This window comes from Asparagus officinalis, chromosome 7 (genome assembly GCF_001876935.1).
Source record: "Asparagus officinalis chromosome 7, Aspof.V1, whole genome shotgun sequence".
Classification (NCBI taxonomy): domain Eukaryota; kingdom Viridiplantae; phylum Streptophyta; class Magnoliopsida; order Asparagales; family Asparagaceae; genus Asparagus; species Asparagus officinalis.
Window position 1 is genome coordinate 135801472 of NC_033800.1, and position 15240 is coordinate 135816711.

Genomic DNA, 15240 nt, shown 5'->3' on the forward strand with positions numbered 1-15240 from the left:
TGCACTAAGAAGAGGAGAATAAATGTTCCAAAGAAAGTCTTTTTAGCCGCCAATATCAGTGAAATGCTGTCAAATCCCATACCTTTGAAACGTAAAGATCCAGGTTCCCCCATCATTTCATGTATCATTGGTAATACTCACATTGATAAGGCGCTTTTAGACTTAGGGGCCAGTGTCAATTTGCTTCCATATTCAGTCTATCAGCAATTGGGTCTAGGTGTACTGAACCCAACCAAATGCACCTTACAGTTGGCTGATAGATCTGTCAAGGTCCCTATGGGTGAGTTAGAGGATGTTCTGATTAAGGTTGGAGATTTTATTTTTCCAGTAGATTTTGTAGTCTTGGAAACACAGCCTGTTTCCAATCCCAAAGGACAGACACCTGTCATCTTAGGAAGACCGTTCTTAGCCACTTCTAATGTTGTCATCAACTGTAGAACTGGTCAAATGAAGCTGTCCTTTGGGAATTTGACTGCTGATCTTAATATTTTTAATCCAGGGGACCAACCAAATAATCAGCCTTTAGAAATAAACTACATTCAGGAAAGATCAGAAGAAGAAGAAGAGTCTGATTTGAGTTTTGAGGAAATTTTTGTTGAAGAGTTAGAATTTTTAGAAGAAGCAGATCAGGTCATTGAGAATAATAAAATTGTGTTAAACATTTGCTACTTTGAATTAAATTTTGAAGAACTCTTTCTTGATGAACTTAGATTCTTGAAGAATAATCAAAATCAACAACCAAATTTCCAGAACTTCACAGAAGAATTGGTTGTTAGAAAACAAATCTTCACAGTACAAGAGTCTAAGTTCATTAAGAAATGCAAAATGCATGATACCAATAATACCTACCTTACCTTGTTGCATGAATTACTGAACACCCCGAAGTGCTTGGAAATTCACATTATTAATTATATCATTCTGAATTTGTTTAAAATCCGGGGAAGAATTTTCAACAGTAAGGTAGGATTCAATGTGGAACAGGAACTCTTCATGTTGAATATTTCATTCTACATTATTTATTTTGTTTATTTCAGAATAATAAAAAGAATTTATTCTTCTCTCATGTGAGAGTTTCTTGTTCAGTTTTCAAAAAAAAAAGAAGAAAAAAAAAGAAAAAAAAAGAAAAAAAAGAAGAAGAATAAATTGTTGTTTTCATCCTCCTCATACCAAAGGTAATTGCAGATTTTTATCAGCGAACCAAATGTAAGTGCTTCACTTCTTATCTGCTTTACTTCCAAATGTAAGTGCTTCACTTCTTATCTGCTTTACTTTATGCATCATAGAGTTTGCATTGAGGATAATGCAAAATTTAGGTGTGGGGGTGGGAATTAGTTATTTTTTCTCTTTATTTTACAATTTTAGTGCATTTTTGTCATTTTTTTCTTTTCCTTAAAAAAAATTTTTTTTTTAAATATCGTCACTTGCCAAATTAATAGAGTTATGTAATAATTGATTTATTTGATAAATTTGAATTTTTCTAATCCCTAGTTGGTTATTTACTTAAGTTCATCTTTTATGATAACTCTAAATAAATTTCTTAAGAAATGATTTTTAAAGTAGTATACTTTACTTAAGCCTTAACTTGGACTTTTATTTAAAATAATGAAATTTTTGCATGCTTAACTTAGAGTTGAAAATAATTTTTTTTCAAAGTGTCTTGATTTACATATTTTCCAAATATATACAAAAAAAAAATTGCAAAAGAAGAGTGCGAAAAATGGGCACCAAAAAGAAAAAAAAAACTCTTTAATTCAAGGTGATTCTATCTTATTAAGCCTAAGCTGACCGAGTAATTAAGCCCAAGGAGTGTTTCCATACTTAATGACCTAAGCCCATTTGGGTTGGGATCCATTGGCCCAAAACTCGTTAAATGGTCACTTAGAAAGCCCGTTAAAGTAGAAAAAATCACCAAGGAAGAAAGAGTTAAAAAAAATTAAAAAAAAACTAATAAATGTTTTATAATTGTATATATGGTCTTAGAAAATATTTTAAATCAAGCAACTTTAAAATTATTTAAAACAAAGAGTTATCATGTTCTTTTTAAAACTTTTAAATTAAATTTCTAAGTTTGGCTTGGTTTCGTATTGCTACAATGAGAAGATTTTCTTGAAAATATACCTTAGAGTTATATATAAAAATGTTTTCTTGAGTGATAACTGGCTCCAATTAGATTATCTAAAAGTTATCAAGTGAATTTAGTTATTTACTGACTTCTTTAATTTGGTACTTCTTTAATTTGGCAAGTTAACCGAATTTTGTGGGTATATTCACTGCAAACCCTCACGAGACTACAACTCGTCCACTAGGGTAACCTAGGGGTTTAAAGGCTTGTTATATGCGCTAAATACAACCGCGATTCCTGCGAAAGTGTGTTAGGATTTTCTTTTTATTTTCTTTGCTAGAGGACTAACAAAAGTTTAGGTGTGGGGGTATTTGATAATCACATTTTATTATAATTTTATACCCTCATTATCTATTTTATATGAATAAATATACTATTATATACCATTAATAATTGTTTTTAGATTAGTTTATACATAAATGAATGGAAATATAAATAAATATTATTAAATGTAAAAACCCCTCAAAACCTCTCTTCTTTATTTTTGTAGCATTTTAGAAGCACATTGAAGCAAAAAGCCAATAGAACCGGACTGCTGGACTTGGTTGTAGAGGCTTGGAATTTCAAAATCAAATATGGACTTGGATGCAAATAGTTGGAATGAAGTGGGCTTTTATGCAAAGATTCAAATGATCGGATTTATTGCTGTTAAGCTTTGAAGCAATATGAGACATTTCCATAATGTACTCCCTGATATTTCCTTTGCCCTTATACTTCATTGAAATCAAGCGAGCTAAAAGCGTGCTTGTTTCTACCTTATCGTTTTTCGCAAAACGCTTCTCAATTTCGGCAAGGAAATCTTTAGCCTTAGTAATCCCTTCGGATTCTATGCCCCTGAAGGCTTCCGGAACGCCGCGCTTAATGATCATAAGACTCATGCGATTTGAACGCTCCCACTTCTCATGCTCCTTCTTTGCATCAGGAGTGCTATCCGCATTGAGAGGTTGGGGTTGTTCAGTTCTTAATGCATAGTCAAGATCCATGCAGCCAAGAACAATTAATATGTTCTCTTTCCAAACCTTGAAGTTTGTCCCATTTAGCATGGGAATTGAGTTGATGTTAGCAGAAATTGTTGCAGCAGATGCATTAGCTGAAATAAAACAAAAGAATGCTCACATCAATAACCATAATCAATAAAATTCAAATAATGACAATCCCCATCCAAGATACCGGCACAACATTAATATCAAGTCTTTGGACAGTAATATTAACGTGTAAGTGATACCTTGTTGCAATGATCAAACATTGACAATAACTCATGTCAAATAATGAAACTATCTTTGGATCGATTCATTATTCACATGTAAACCTTATAATTGTCACACGCTTATCATCGCAGATGTGTATACAATCTAAATAAATATTAACCTTCCTTTGGGCCGATTAAATATTTACACGAAAGCATACACACAAACATCTCACATTCCTCATGAACAATCTACACAAGAGAGGTTACTTTGGCAACTTCTTGTTTCAATTAATCAATTGGAGTGAGAGACAACCTTAATACCTTAGTGTCATAATATTTGAATTAAATAATTGATTAAAAACCGAATTAGATTTAAATTAAAAAATTTAAATCAACTGAATTTCCAAAAACTTAATTGGGGTCTCACAGCTTAATTAGGGCCCATAACTTAATTGAATAAATTAAGTATACCAAAGTGGACCCATGAAAAGCCGAGGCTTAACCATAATGAACACGAAGTTCCCTTAACTTCGAACGCGAGGTTCGACTGTATTGAGTACGAGACTCACTTAAGCACGAACGCGAGGTTCGTTTGAGAACGAACGCGAGGTCCGTTAAAAAAGATGAACGCGAGGTTCATCTGAAGCACGAACGCGAGGTTCGTCTAAAGCACGAACGTGAGGTTCGTCTGAAGCACGAACGCGAGGTTCGTTAAAAATTGAGCTTGACGCTCACCTGAGTTGAACGCGAGGTTCACCTTAGAACGAACGCGAGGTTCGTTAAAATTGAGCTTGACGCTCACCTGAGTTGAACGCGAGGTTCACCTTAGAACGAACGCGAGGTTCGTTGAGCGCGAAGCTCGGTTAAAATTGAACGAACGCGAGGTTCGTTTGAGGTAACCACCTCCTTAATTTTCGCCATGAACTCTTAGGGTTTCAAACTGAAACCGTCGCCGCCAAACCCAAAAAAATCCTCGATTTTTATTTTCAAAACCAGATCCAGAATCGGAAAAAATTTCTTGATCCAGATCCAAGAAAAATTGAAGACAAAATCAAAGGAAAATCCAAAAAAAATCCAAAAAGCCCAATAAAACTTAAATCCCTAAGAATTCCTCGATTTTTCAGTTACTGTTCATCCGAAAAATACTTTACTGTTCATCCGGAAAAAAATTTCACTACTGTTCACCGAACATTACTGTTCATCCGAGAACAAAATTGAATCTTTAACCAGAGATTTAAGATCAAAAAACCCAATAAAACTTAAATCCCTAAGAATTAATCAAGGTGGCTCTGATACCACTTGTTAGATCTAAATCAAAACTTGAGATCTAAAACCATATAGCCATGATTAATTCAAAGAGATTAACAATAATCTAAAAGAGCGGAAGCTTATACCTGAATCCATAGATTGATCTTGATTTTGGGTTTTGGATCTTCTAACCTTAGGGTTTTCTCCTTTAGCCGAATTTCTCTATTAGATGGGGGTGAAGAGAATTAGAGAATGTTACCCTAGGTTAGGGACCATAACTCCTTATTTATAGATGTTGTACTTTTGTAATTTAGCCCCTCAATAAATTACAATTACAACCTGGTATCTGCACATATAACCTCATGATTATATTTAAATACCCATTAACCCAACTTAATTGATCACTTTAGTGGGTTATCCTGAAAGATAGCAACACATTGATTAATCATATGTGCCCACAAATAGATTTATTAGATTAAATCCAACAATTATCCCACAAGTATCCCCATTTAAAGAATTATGCCTAATTATGCCACTAAAATATCCCATTTTCAAAAAGTTATCTCATTTTAACAATTATTCCAATTCTTGTGAAAATATTTACCGTAGGGGTAGGGTTTGTGTGTGTGTGTGGGGGGGTGGGGGGGGGGGTGGGGGGGGAGGTGGGTAATTATTAAAGTGGAGGGGTATTTTGGTCATTAACGAACCAAGTTATTGATGGTCTTATGGGTAATTTCAAATATTTAAGGGAATACTTTCAAATTATTGAAGATTGGAGGGACTAATATCTAGATGGCCCTAAAATGAAAGAAGAATTTGGGGCATATAATTGAAAAGCCATACTTAAGATGTAATTTTAATGTTTACTATGCCTTTTGAATTGGTTTTTTTTTTGTTTTTGTTTCATATTAATGTAATAATAATATAACGTTGTATCTTCAATAATATTTTACAATCCTTAGAAAATGTTTAAAACTCATGAAATACCCCCTCAAAATGGTTGAAATACCTGCGATATTACATTAAATCAGATGTCAAAGATAAGAAGGAATAACAATATATTAGTTATTTAAATTATTTAAAATATTGAAAAGAGGTTATACATAATATACTGAAGAACTGACATACATTATAAGAGGCAAGTATAAAAAGCCAAAGACTTAATAGCATTTAAATTTCCTATAGTTTTCCCTCTATGCACTATATACCCTCAATTGTTTTCAACAGAACTTATATACCCTAAAGTTTTTAGAATTTACACTTTAATATTCTTAGTTATGCAAATGTGAGAATTTTCCCCCGAGAATTCACATGTGACAATCACATGTTAATTACAAAATATTTTAACCCTTACTATTTGTTAAGTTTATTGTTAAATTTATCAAAATTCTATTTTAAAATAGGACTAGGGTAAGTTTAAAATAGAATTGTTGTAGTTTGAACAATAAATTTAACAAAAAATAAGGGTTAAAAAGTTCTAAAATTAGCATATGAGTACTAAATGAGAATTTTTGGGGGATAATTTCTCGCATTTGCATAACTGAGAGTATTTAAATACAAATATAAAAAATGCTGGGATATTTTAAGCGCTGCCAAAAACAAGTGAGGGTATATAAGTGCAAAGCATGAGAAATTATGGGGCATTGAAATTCAATTAAGCCAAAAGGCAAAAGCCAAATTTAGGCTATATTGCACTCAAATGCCCCATAGTTTCATCAACATTGCACTTAAGTGACTTTTATTTTAAAACCGAGAAAAGTTTTAAAACGCTGTACTTTGGTGCCCTCTTGTTTACCCAATGTTGCATATAAACGCCTTCAGTTTGTAAATGAACCCACTTAAATACCCTAAAATTTCTAAAAGTCAAGCTTCCACACCCTCTATTATGTGGTATTCATGGATATATGGAAAAACAAGATTCTTTTTATTAACTTTGAGATATGTATCTGTTATATTTAAATATTTTAAGATATTTATTTGATCGAATTTTTTTTAAATAACCCATTTACAAATTTTTTTAAAAATTGACCCCATTGAGTTTTTATTACAAAAATCGACCCACTTTCTCGCCACATCAACATCGTGGCGAGAAAGTGGGTCGAATTTTTTTAATCCTGTTCCTAAATAGTTGAGGTTGGCAACCCGACTATTTAGGAGGTCGCCTGCTATTTAGAAGCCAAATTAGTCAGGGTTCAAAATCTCGACTAATTTAATCACACGTTTAAATTGGTCGGGGTTAGAAACCTCGACCATTTCGAAATCCTAATTCGAAATGGTCGGGGTTGCCAACCCCGACTATTCTGTTCTGGGTCCCGCCCAAGCCATTCGTTCCCAACCGCCTCCCTCACTTAAAACCCGTCACTGGTCTCCCCCCAAGCCACCGATCTCGGATTTCAACCCTATTTTTCGGCGGAATTTCATCGTGAAAGATCTAACATGTAATTTCTCTTCCTTGTCCCCTCTTTTAACACGTAGAAATCTAGGGTTTTCTCTCCAAAATGAATTTCTAGGGTTTGAACTCTATTTGTAGTGGTTTATTTAGAAAATTTATTCTTGTTGTAGAAATTAAACATTTAGGTCATAGAATGTTCAAATCTAGGGTTTAGGATTTAGGGGGTTTAGAGTTGTAATTAGGGTTTATGGTTGTAATTTGGGGGTTAGGGTTGTAATTCGGGGTTTAGGATTGTAATTGATAATATTTTGTAAATTTTTTTGCATTTAAATGATATAATTTTTTTTGCATAGGTTGAACAATATGATTTTTATTGTTTGCTCTTATGATGGAAAAATTAATTATGGAAAGAATAATATGTCAACATACGTCGGAGGAGTAACGACGCCGTTAATAATCTCGGAATCATATAGTTAATGTGGCTTGGTTAATGAATTACACCGAGTTACAGCAACTGACCCGTGAGAGTACCGACTAAAAATAATATGCAATTGTCCCATAACTTTTGATAGAACATCTGCAGTTGAGATCTCAAACGATTATCATATGAGTATTGTGTTTAATTTGAGCAAGTCGTAACCTACAATAGAATTGTTTATTAAAAAGTTGCCACATAGTTCGTGCTAAATATTCAACCCTCTAGGAGAATTCTCACGTATGTTAGATTTGGGAGTTGAGTCTGATAGTTTTCTTTCTTCTTCGAGCAAAATGGAGCGTACTCAATTTCAATATCACAGTGGTGCACTTTCATTCAGTGGAACGTCAAATGTCATGAACAATGAAGTCATTTATGAAAATATGAGGCCATTAAGAAGTGCAACAGTTGAAGAGGATGAAAGAAATGATGCCTTTGAAGATGAAGATGAAGATAAAGCACCAATTGATAGCAAGTAATTTGTGAGTGAAGATGATGAAGAGAATTCAGATTGGCCCGATGAGGCTTATGCTAATAATGAATATGTTGAGTACGAAGAACCACCCCCGACGAGTTTGAAGATGATGAGTGGATTCGTTCTTCTATAGTACAAGATATGTGCATTGCGAAAGTTCAACTCATAGAGGAGATGATGATGTCCCTTTTAGAGTTGGTGATCTATTCGAGACTAGGGACCAATTAGTTGATGCTATTTGGGATTACTCAATCAAAAAGTTGGTTATATTCAAACAAATTAAAAGTAATCGCACAAGTTATGAGGCAATCTATTTTATGAATACACAAAGGAAAGGTCAGGTCGAGGAAAATGAAGCTGATTACGCATGTCCTTGGAAGTTATATGCATTTACCGGAAAGAAACATAATAGGTATTTTAAGATCACAGAATACTGCAGTGTTCACACATATAGCAATCCAATGTTTGAGCAAGATCACAGTGGTGCTTCCGCCTCTTACATAGCTCGGTTGATTATGCCAAAATTAAAGAAGCAACTTGAGCTAAGGCCCAATAATACAATTGATAGAGTGTTACATACGAAGTTCGTTGAAACATCGTATAGTAAAGCGTGGAATGCAAGGAGATTTGCTATGATAAAAATATTTGGTGATTGGGAGAAGTCATACGCGACACTACATCAATATCTTGATGCGATCAAAAGAAGCAATCCGGGATCTGAATACAAACTCATAACCAAAGAGATCAATCCGGGAGTTCATCAATTCACCTCTGTATTTTGGGTATTTGGTCATTCGATTGATGGATTTAAATTTTGTTGGCTAGTTCTTAGTATTGATGTCACACACTTATACGGTAAATATAAGGGTGTATTGCTTGTCTCTATAAGAGTAGATGCAGATGGTTGCTTATTTCCTTTGTCCTTCACAGTTGTGGAGGTCAAGAACAGTGAAAATTGGAAGTGTTTTTTTCTTGCATTCAATTATATATTTTTCACGTGTTGCCTCCTAGGAAAATTACTTTTATATCTGATAGGATGAAATGTATTCCAAGAACATTGTACATGAGATTTGACTCTCATCACAATCACTGCTATTGCTTACGACACATTAGAGCTAATTTTAAAAAGAGCTTTGGTCAAATACATTTACAAAACCTTCTTTGGTAGGCGGGTTGTGCACCCAAAATATGTGTGTATGATCGGATAAGGGAGCAAATGAAGGCATTATCTCCAGCTGCGCATGACTGTATTGAGAGTAGTTTAGGGAGAGATTACGAGGATCGGTAGACACTAAGTAAAGATAGAGGAAATCGGTATTGCATAATGAAACTAATTGTTCTGAAAGCTTCAACGGGATACTTAAGGGGGCTCGAGTAATGCTCATATAGGCGTTGGTTGCAAGGACATTTTATAGATTAAATTTTTATTTTGCCATGTCAAAAAACGCGTTTGGCAACCGTGGATGCTCTATGAACTAGCTTTGGAGTCACTACCATATATTTGCAGGAAAGGTGATGATGTATGGCGTGCTTGCGTCCCGATCATATGTTTTGATATTATCATGATACACGTGCCCGACCGTGTGCTCCGATAATTTAGACTACAACAACATGTTCCGGACCCTGTGGAGAGAATAGAGTGAAATCCCAGAAAAGGTGCACATCATGAAAATTGGGAATTAGTTCACCATGCTTACATCCAGAGGTGGGAGTTGAGGGAGGAACAAATAGTGATTAAGAGAGATGACTCACCTGACCTAGGTGTGTACTTGCGGTGGTATTGGGGGATTACTCCCCGATGGATATTTAGAGAGAACAAAGCCCCCAAGGAGTACATACCAAGAGGTCCAATTGAGAGAGAGTTGGTAAGTGTATATGCAAAATATACAATTATTTTATGATTATTATTTTGTTATCATCCACTTGCTAATAATTCTCTTTTGCTTTTTATCTTATAGGTATAAGAGCTCGATGAGGTTGCTAATATGGCACATGATGCAATGAGAACGACTACCGAGCCGGGGGCGAGGAACACATTCTTTCGCATTATAAAAAAGATTTAGTCCACTCTGAAGAGGACACGTAATGCGATACGTGATGGACGCGAGGAGCACCTCATAGGGATCGTGCCTCGATGGTTCTGAGGACACACGGGAGCAGGCTCAAGCCGTGTACATGATGAAGTTGGCGGCTCACAACAAGCTCAAGCTGGATGTTCACAGTAGGTTCGAGTCGATGAGGATGTCATGCGCTCCCAACTTCACACACAACCGGACGAGGATCTCATCCGAGCTCACGTCGAAGGTGAATAGGGAAGGGGGAGAGGAAAAAAGAGGGAGAGGGAGAGGGAGAGGAAAGGGAGTTGTAAATATTTGTTAAGTTTCGATATACTTGATAGGATGTTTGCGTTTGAAACTGAATGTTACGTATTCGATTGAGTATGGATTATTAGTAAGTGAATTGAATGGTATGTATCCGATTGATTATGGATTTTTAGTAAGTGAAATGAATGTTTGCGATTATGGATTAGTATGTGTGTTATTTGTGTTTTGTGATTGCATTGTGGATTGATAAATACGTACCAAGAGTTGGTGGATTGATATGTATTGACAGGAGTATGATTTTCCAGCTGAATGTGGGCTGGAAGATCTCTACAAAATAGTCGGGGTTGGGAACCCCAACTATTTTGCTTTTGCCAAATTCCCGACTCTTTTGAAACTAAGCAAATGTCTTTGCTAAATGGTCAGGGTTCGAACTAAGACTTTCGAAATGGTCAGTATTCCCAACCCCGACCATTTAGAAAGTGTGCTAAATTAGTTGGGGTTTCGAACCCCGACTAATTTAGCTTGTAAATTACCCAGGACGTCCAAAATAGTCGGGGTTGCTAACCCCGACTATTTAGCAACGCATTTAAAAAATCGGCCCACTTCGTGGTCACGATGCTGACGTGGTCACAGAGTGGTCTATATTTGTAAATAAACATGAGTGGGTCTATTTAAAAAAAAAAAGTACGAATGAGTTTATTTAGAAAATTTGTTCTTATTTTGATCAGTTTAAAAAAATGGACGTCAGGTTAGGGAGCGAGCTTGGTGCGACCGTAATTAAAAATCTAGGGTCGCACGTGACTCACTCGAGCTCGGGGTCGGAGGCCGCTCGTGAGCTACAACAATCCTCGCACGCCGTCTTCTGGCGAGAATCCAAATCCAAGCTCTCAAAAGCAGGAGCAGAGGGCTCCATCGCCACCAGCATCCCCATCGCCATGGCGGCATCGGTTGCTTCCTCCACGATCCAACGCGGCCAGGTCAGATCCCAACCCCAACCAAACCCTACCCCCTTTTTTTTAAAAGAAAAAGGAAAAAAAAGGAAGATATCTCCAATCTCGTCCCCTTTTTGTCTCAGGTTGATCTCATCGACTTCATCGACTGGAGAGGGATCGAGTGCCTGAACCATAACTCAAGCCACGCGCTCGCCAACGCGCTGAAGCAGGTGGTAATCAACGTATTCTTGATCCTTTTCCTTTTTTGTTGAAGATCGTTTACACGCTTGTTCTGTGTTTGATTCTAGGGTTACAGAGATGATGATGGATTGCACCTGGAGAGCGACGCCGATGAGCAGTTGCTGATCTATATTCCCTTTACTCAGGTTGTTAAGTTGCATTCGATCGTTATCAAAGGGCCAGAAGAGGAAGGTATTGCCCGGAGTTCTTTAAACCCTAGAATTATAGTTGAAATTTTAGTATCGGGTTTCCGGAAGTTAGTAGGGATGTACTGGTCACTCTTAGGGCGGGCTTCGACCTAACAAGCGAACTTTCGGCCGGGTTTGATTATGGTTTATAGCGAATCTTTGATTTTCAAGGAACGTTCCGGGGTAAGGTGAAAATTTGTGACCGTAATATTATTACGACCAATGCTTAAGTACTTCGGGGCGTCCTGTGATTTTTGAGCTTTTATGATGAGAAGAACCTGAAAGAAGAAACCCTGTTCAGGTAGGACATGTGCTGCAGATCGTAGATGAAAGGAACAGAAGAGCTTGTTGGTTCAGGCTAATTGTGTGTGTAACTTCTCGCGTGTTATTCATGAGTCTAGATTGTCGAAGGGTCGTGTTTGGGTAGGTAAATGTTGAAGATTATGATATGTCACATAACCTTGATGCTTCCGATCAGTGATATCAAGGTGATACGGGGCGGTGGTGAAGCGCCCTGTATCTGATGTGATAGCGCCTTTATGCACCTTGCATGCGCCCTGCACAAGCGCACGTTGCACAGGGCTCATGCAAAGTATAGCCCCAAATATGTTTGTTCTTTAACATTTCAATCGGTTCTTTATACACAATAACCTATATCCTAGAAAGAAAATAAATCCGTTAGGTCATTTTAGTAGCCCGATTGAAGACCCTAATTCTTTCTCGTTTACAATTTGATTTTTCTTTGATATTAGTATTGATTTGACTTTGCATTTAGCAGTATGAGTTAAGACCTTGTTTTGTGATTTGGTAGAATATATTAGTTATCTAGACATACTTTTTTATGCGAAAATTCATAAACATGTTCTTTCATGTTTCATTTATCTACCTTGAAAAATTATGTGTGTGTTGTGCGCTTTACTTCACTCGGGCACGCGTATCGCATTGCACCTTGTGCATGTGTGCGTAAAGGGAATTTGTGCCCGCATTGTGCATCACACATTGATAACAGTGCTTCCAAAACTACACTAAAACTCTCTCAAAAGCATAATGGCTACCATCACCCATCACCATTTGTTTGCGTAATTCCTACCATTAATTGTCACGACTCCGCCAGTGTAGTTGCTGGCACCACAGCCACCATCGACAGACCTGCTACCATCATGAGCGCCATTGTCCTTGCAAAAAACAGGTCCGAAAATCTAGTTCAAGTATAAATAGTTTAGACCATGTTACTATAATATGCTAGGTTTCTACGTACAAAATTTTTGTTGTCCTGGATATTTTCGTATGAGACAATTGATATTTTGGCTTATATGATTTGTGAGCATGAGAGATGGATTAGTTGGTCTTCCACTTATATTGGGATCTGTAATTAAAGTTCCACTTGAATAGTATGAGTTACCAGTTTTCTTTATGCTTTGTACATGATTCAGATATAGAATACAACAATGAGGAAAATTAAGTCTCAAAGTTGAGTGCACTACACACTCCAGCATTGTTGTACAATTAAAGAACTACAAGTTTTAAAATGAGATTAGTATTCAGCTTACTTGCTACTTCAGACCAAAAACCCTGAAACTTTTCTATTTAAGAATGCTTGCAGGAAGATTGCTTTGACCGTCCAATCTTGTTGTTGAATCTCTCAGAAAAGTTATTTGACCTTTCTTTTGTGCTATATTAATATTGATATCTCGTACTAAACCGTTATTTTCCAATTCCAAAGTTAGAATCATCATCAGAAATATTAATCTCATGCTATGGGTTGATTAAAAGCACCTTATTGAGAGGATTATTTTCTCCTGAGATGTCTCTTTCTGCTACTTTTTTCACTGATGCATGCTACTTATTCACGTGGCTCATGCATTCTGTTCTTTTCCCCAACATTCATGTTTGATTCGGTTGTTTCAAATATTTTATGCATGCCTTGATCTTTACTATCTCTGCATGTGTATTTCCGGTGAACCACTTCCTCTGCAATTTATATTGATTGCAGATGTTGAGAACTTGTCCTATTAAGTGGGACTTACAACCACTATATATTTTCATTACTTCAACCCATGTTCCTTGTGCTAACCTAGTCATAATATCTTCCCAACTATGGTCTTACGACTCCTTTTCTACAATGATTGCCTTCCTTTCATGTTCAAATTAGTATAAGAAGTTTTCCCTTTTCTTAGCATAAATCATAACTACCTCTAAGTCCTAACTAATACGTTAATTTCTTGTGGCTCTTAGCATACTGCTGCTCATCCATCTAAAACATTCTCCTTCAGCTAGACTCCATTCTTGTAGATTGTCCATATTTGTCCAACATGTGGGTTAATGCAAAGCTGGTAGTCTTGCTTTGTTATAATTTTTTTTTTGCCTTCAGCTTCTGAGGAGGGTCAAGCCACATATGTAGTCCAGTCATACTTTTTCTCTTCAGCATTCTAATGATGATGAATGATTGAAGCTCCATGATAATGTGACCACTCTTGGATTTCTTGGTCATCAAATCCTTGTTTCTTCTATTTTACATAAGCCGCATTACACACAGTTGAAAACACCAACATTGTGGTGTTCTTTACTTAAGTTTACCTTTTGTAGTAGCTTAATTTTCTTGTATCACATCTCTAGTCTAGTATACAAGGGCATACGACTCTTAAATAAATAGCTTTTTGTCATGTCAGATTTTTTTGTCTCATACTTGATACCAAAGATAGGTACCCTTATTTTGACCTTGATCCTTCCTTGTGATCCAAAATTTCTAGCTCCTCTTGTTGCTATTAGACTTAAATCAATGCTAATGTTTGCTTTGAACTTCTATGGCTTGTTTGGAGATTAATCAGAAAGCCTGGATTATATATGCTCATCTGTCGCTCTTCTTTAAAATTACTTAAATTACTATATCCCTAAAGGGAGATTATGGTGACTTGTTCCTCTTCTTTAAAGTTGCTTAAATTGATATTTGAAGGAGGAAAATTAGAATTCATGAAACATTACCTCCTCCCTATTGGTTGCATCAATTTTGAATAATAACTCATTGTATGTGCTCCTATATCTTTGTCAAATTAAAGGTTACTTTACGTCATTTTTAAACCCCTGGAGGTCAAATACTTCACATGCCTTCTACTGAAATATATGGGGTAAAAGTCACTACTCCTTAGGAACTCAATCCACCAATTGATCTACATTCTTCGATCCAGGCTATACACTTACGCATGACCTGTTTCTTTCATGAATTCTCATATTCCTCTTTCAAGTAAATAGTGTTGGTTCCATCTTTGTTTGCAGGTCCGAAGACTGTGAAGCTCTTTGCAAACAAGGAGAATATGGGGTTTAGGTATGTTGCATTTGGTTTCAGGAATAGTGACTTTAAACATTGAAACCTCATGGAAAGTTCTTATGTTTCTCCATCTTAATTCTCTAATTATTTACATAACTTTTGCAGTAATGTTAATGACTACCCACCAAGTGATTCAATTGTTTTATCCCCAGAAACTCTCGAGGTAATCCCTGTACAACTATCCTGAGGGTAGGGTTGTTTGCACTCATTTTCTTCTAGGAGAGACCCTTTTTGCCCTATACATTACTTTTTGTCTGACAGATCACCTGTAAGAGTAATTTTTGATAGATTGCTCATAGTCTTTATTGACAGACAACTCATGTTTGACTT

The 15240-nt window shown here is 36.1% G+C and overlaps 2 protein-coding genes across 2 annotated transcripts in view; both read left to right on the plus strand.

Moving 5' to 3' along the window:
- LOC109847831 lies at positions 7720 to 9905 on the plus strand. Its single transcript, XM_020417067.1, has 3 exons — positions 7720 to 7901; positions 8071 to 8862; positions 9860 to 9905. The coding sequence occupies exons 1-3, from the start codon at positions 7720 to 7722 to the stop codon at positions 9903 to 9905; spliced, it is 1020 nt and encodes a 339-aa protein (XP_020272656.1).
- LOC109848585 (PITH domain-containing protein At3g04780) overlaps positions 11038 to 15240 on the plus strand; it is a 7643-nt gene continuing 3440 nt past the window's right edge. Inside the window, exons 1-5 of the mRNA XM_020418156.1 lie at positions 11038 to 11202; positions 11301 to 11387; positions 11466 to 11589; positions 14859 to 14907; positions 15016 to 15084. Coding sequence (XP_020273745.1) covers positions 11161 to 11202; positions 11301 to 11387; positions 11466 to 11589; positions 14859 to 14907; positions 15016 to 15084 — 371 coding nt within the window. The 5' untranslated portion in view covers positions 11038 to 11160. The remainder of the gene's footprint in view (positions 11203 to 11300; positions 11388 to 11465; positions 11590 to 14858; positions 14908 to 15015; positions 15085 to 15240) is intronic.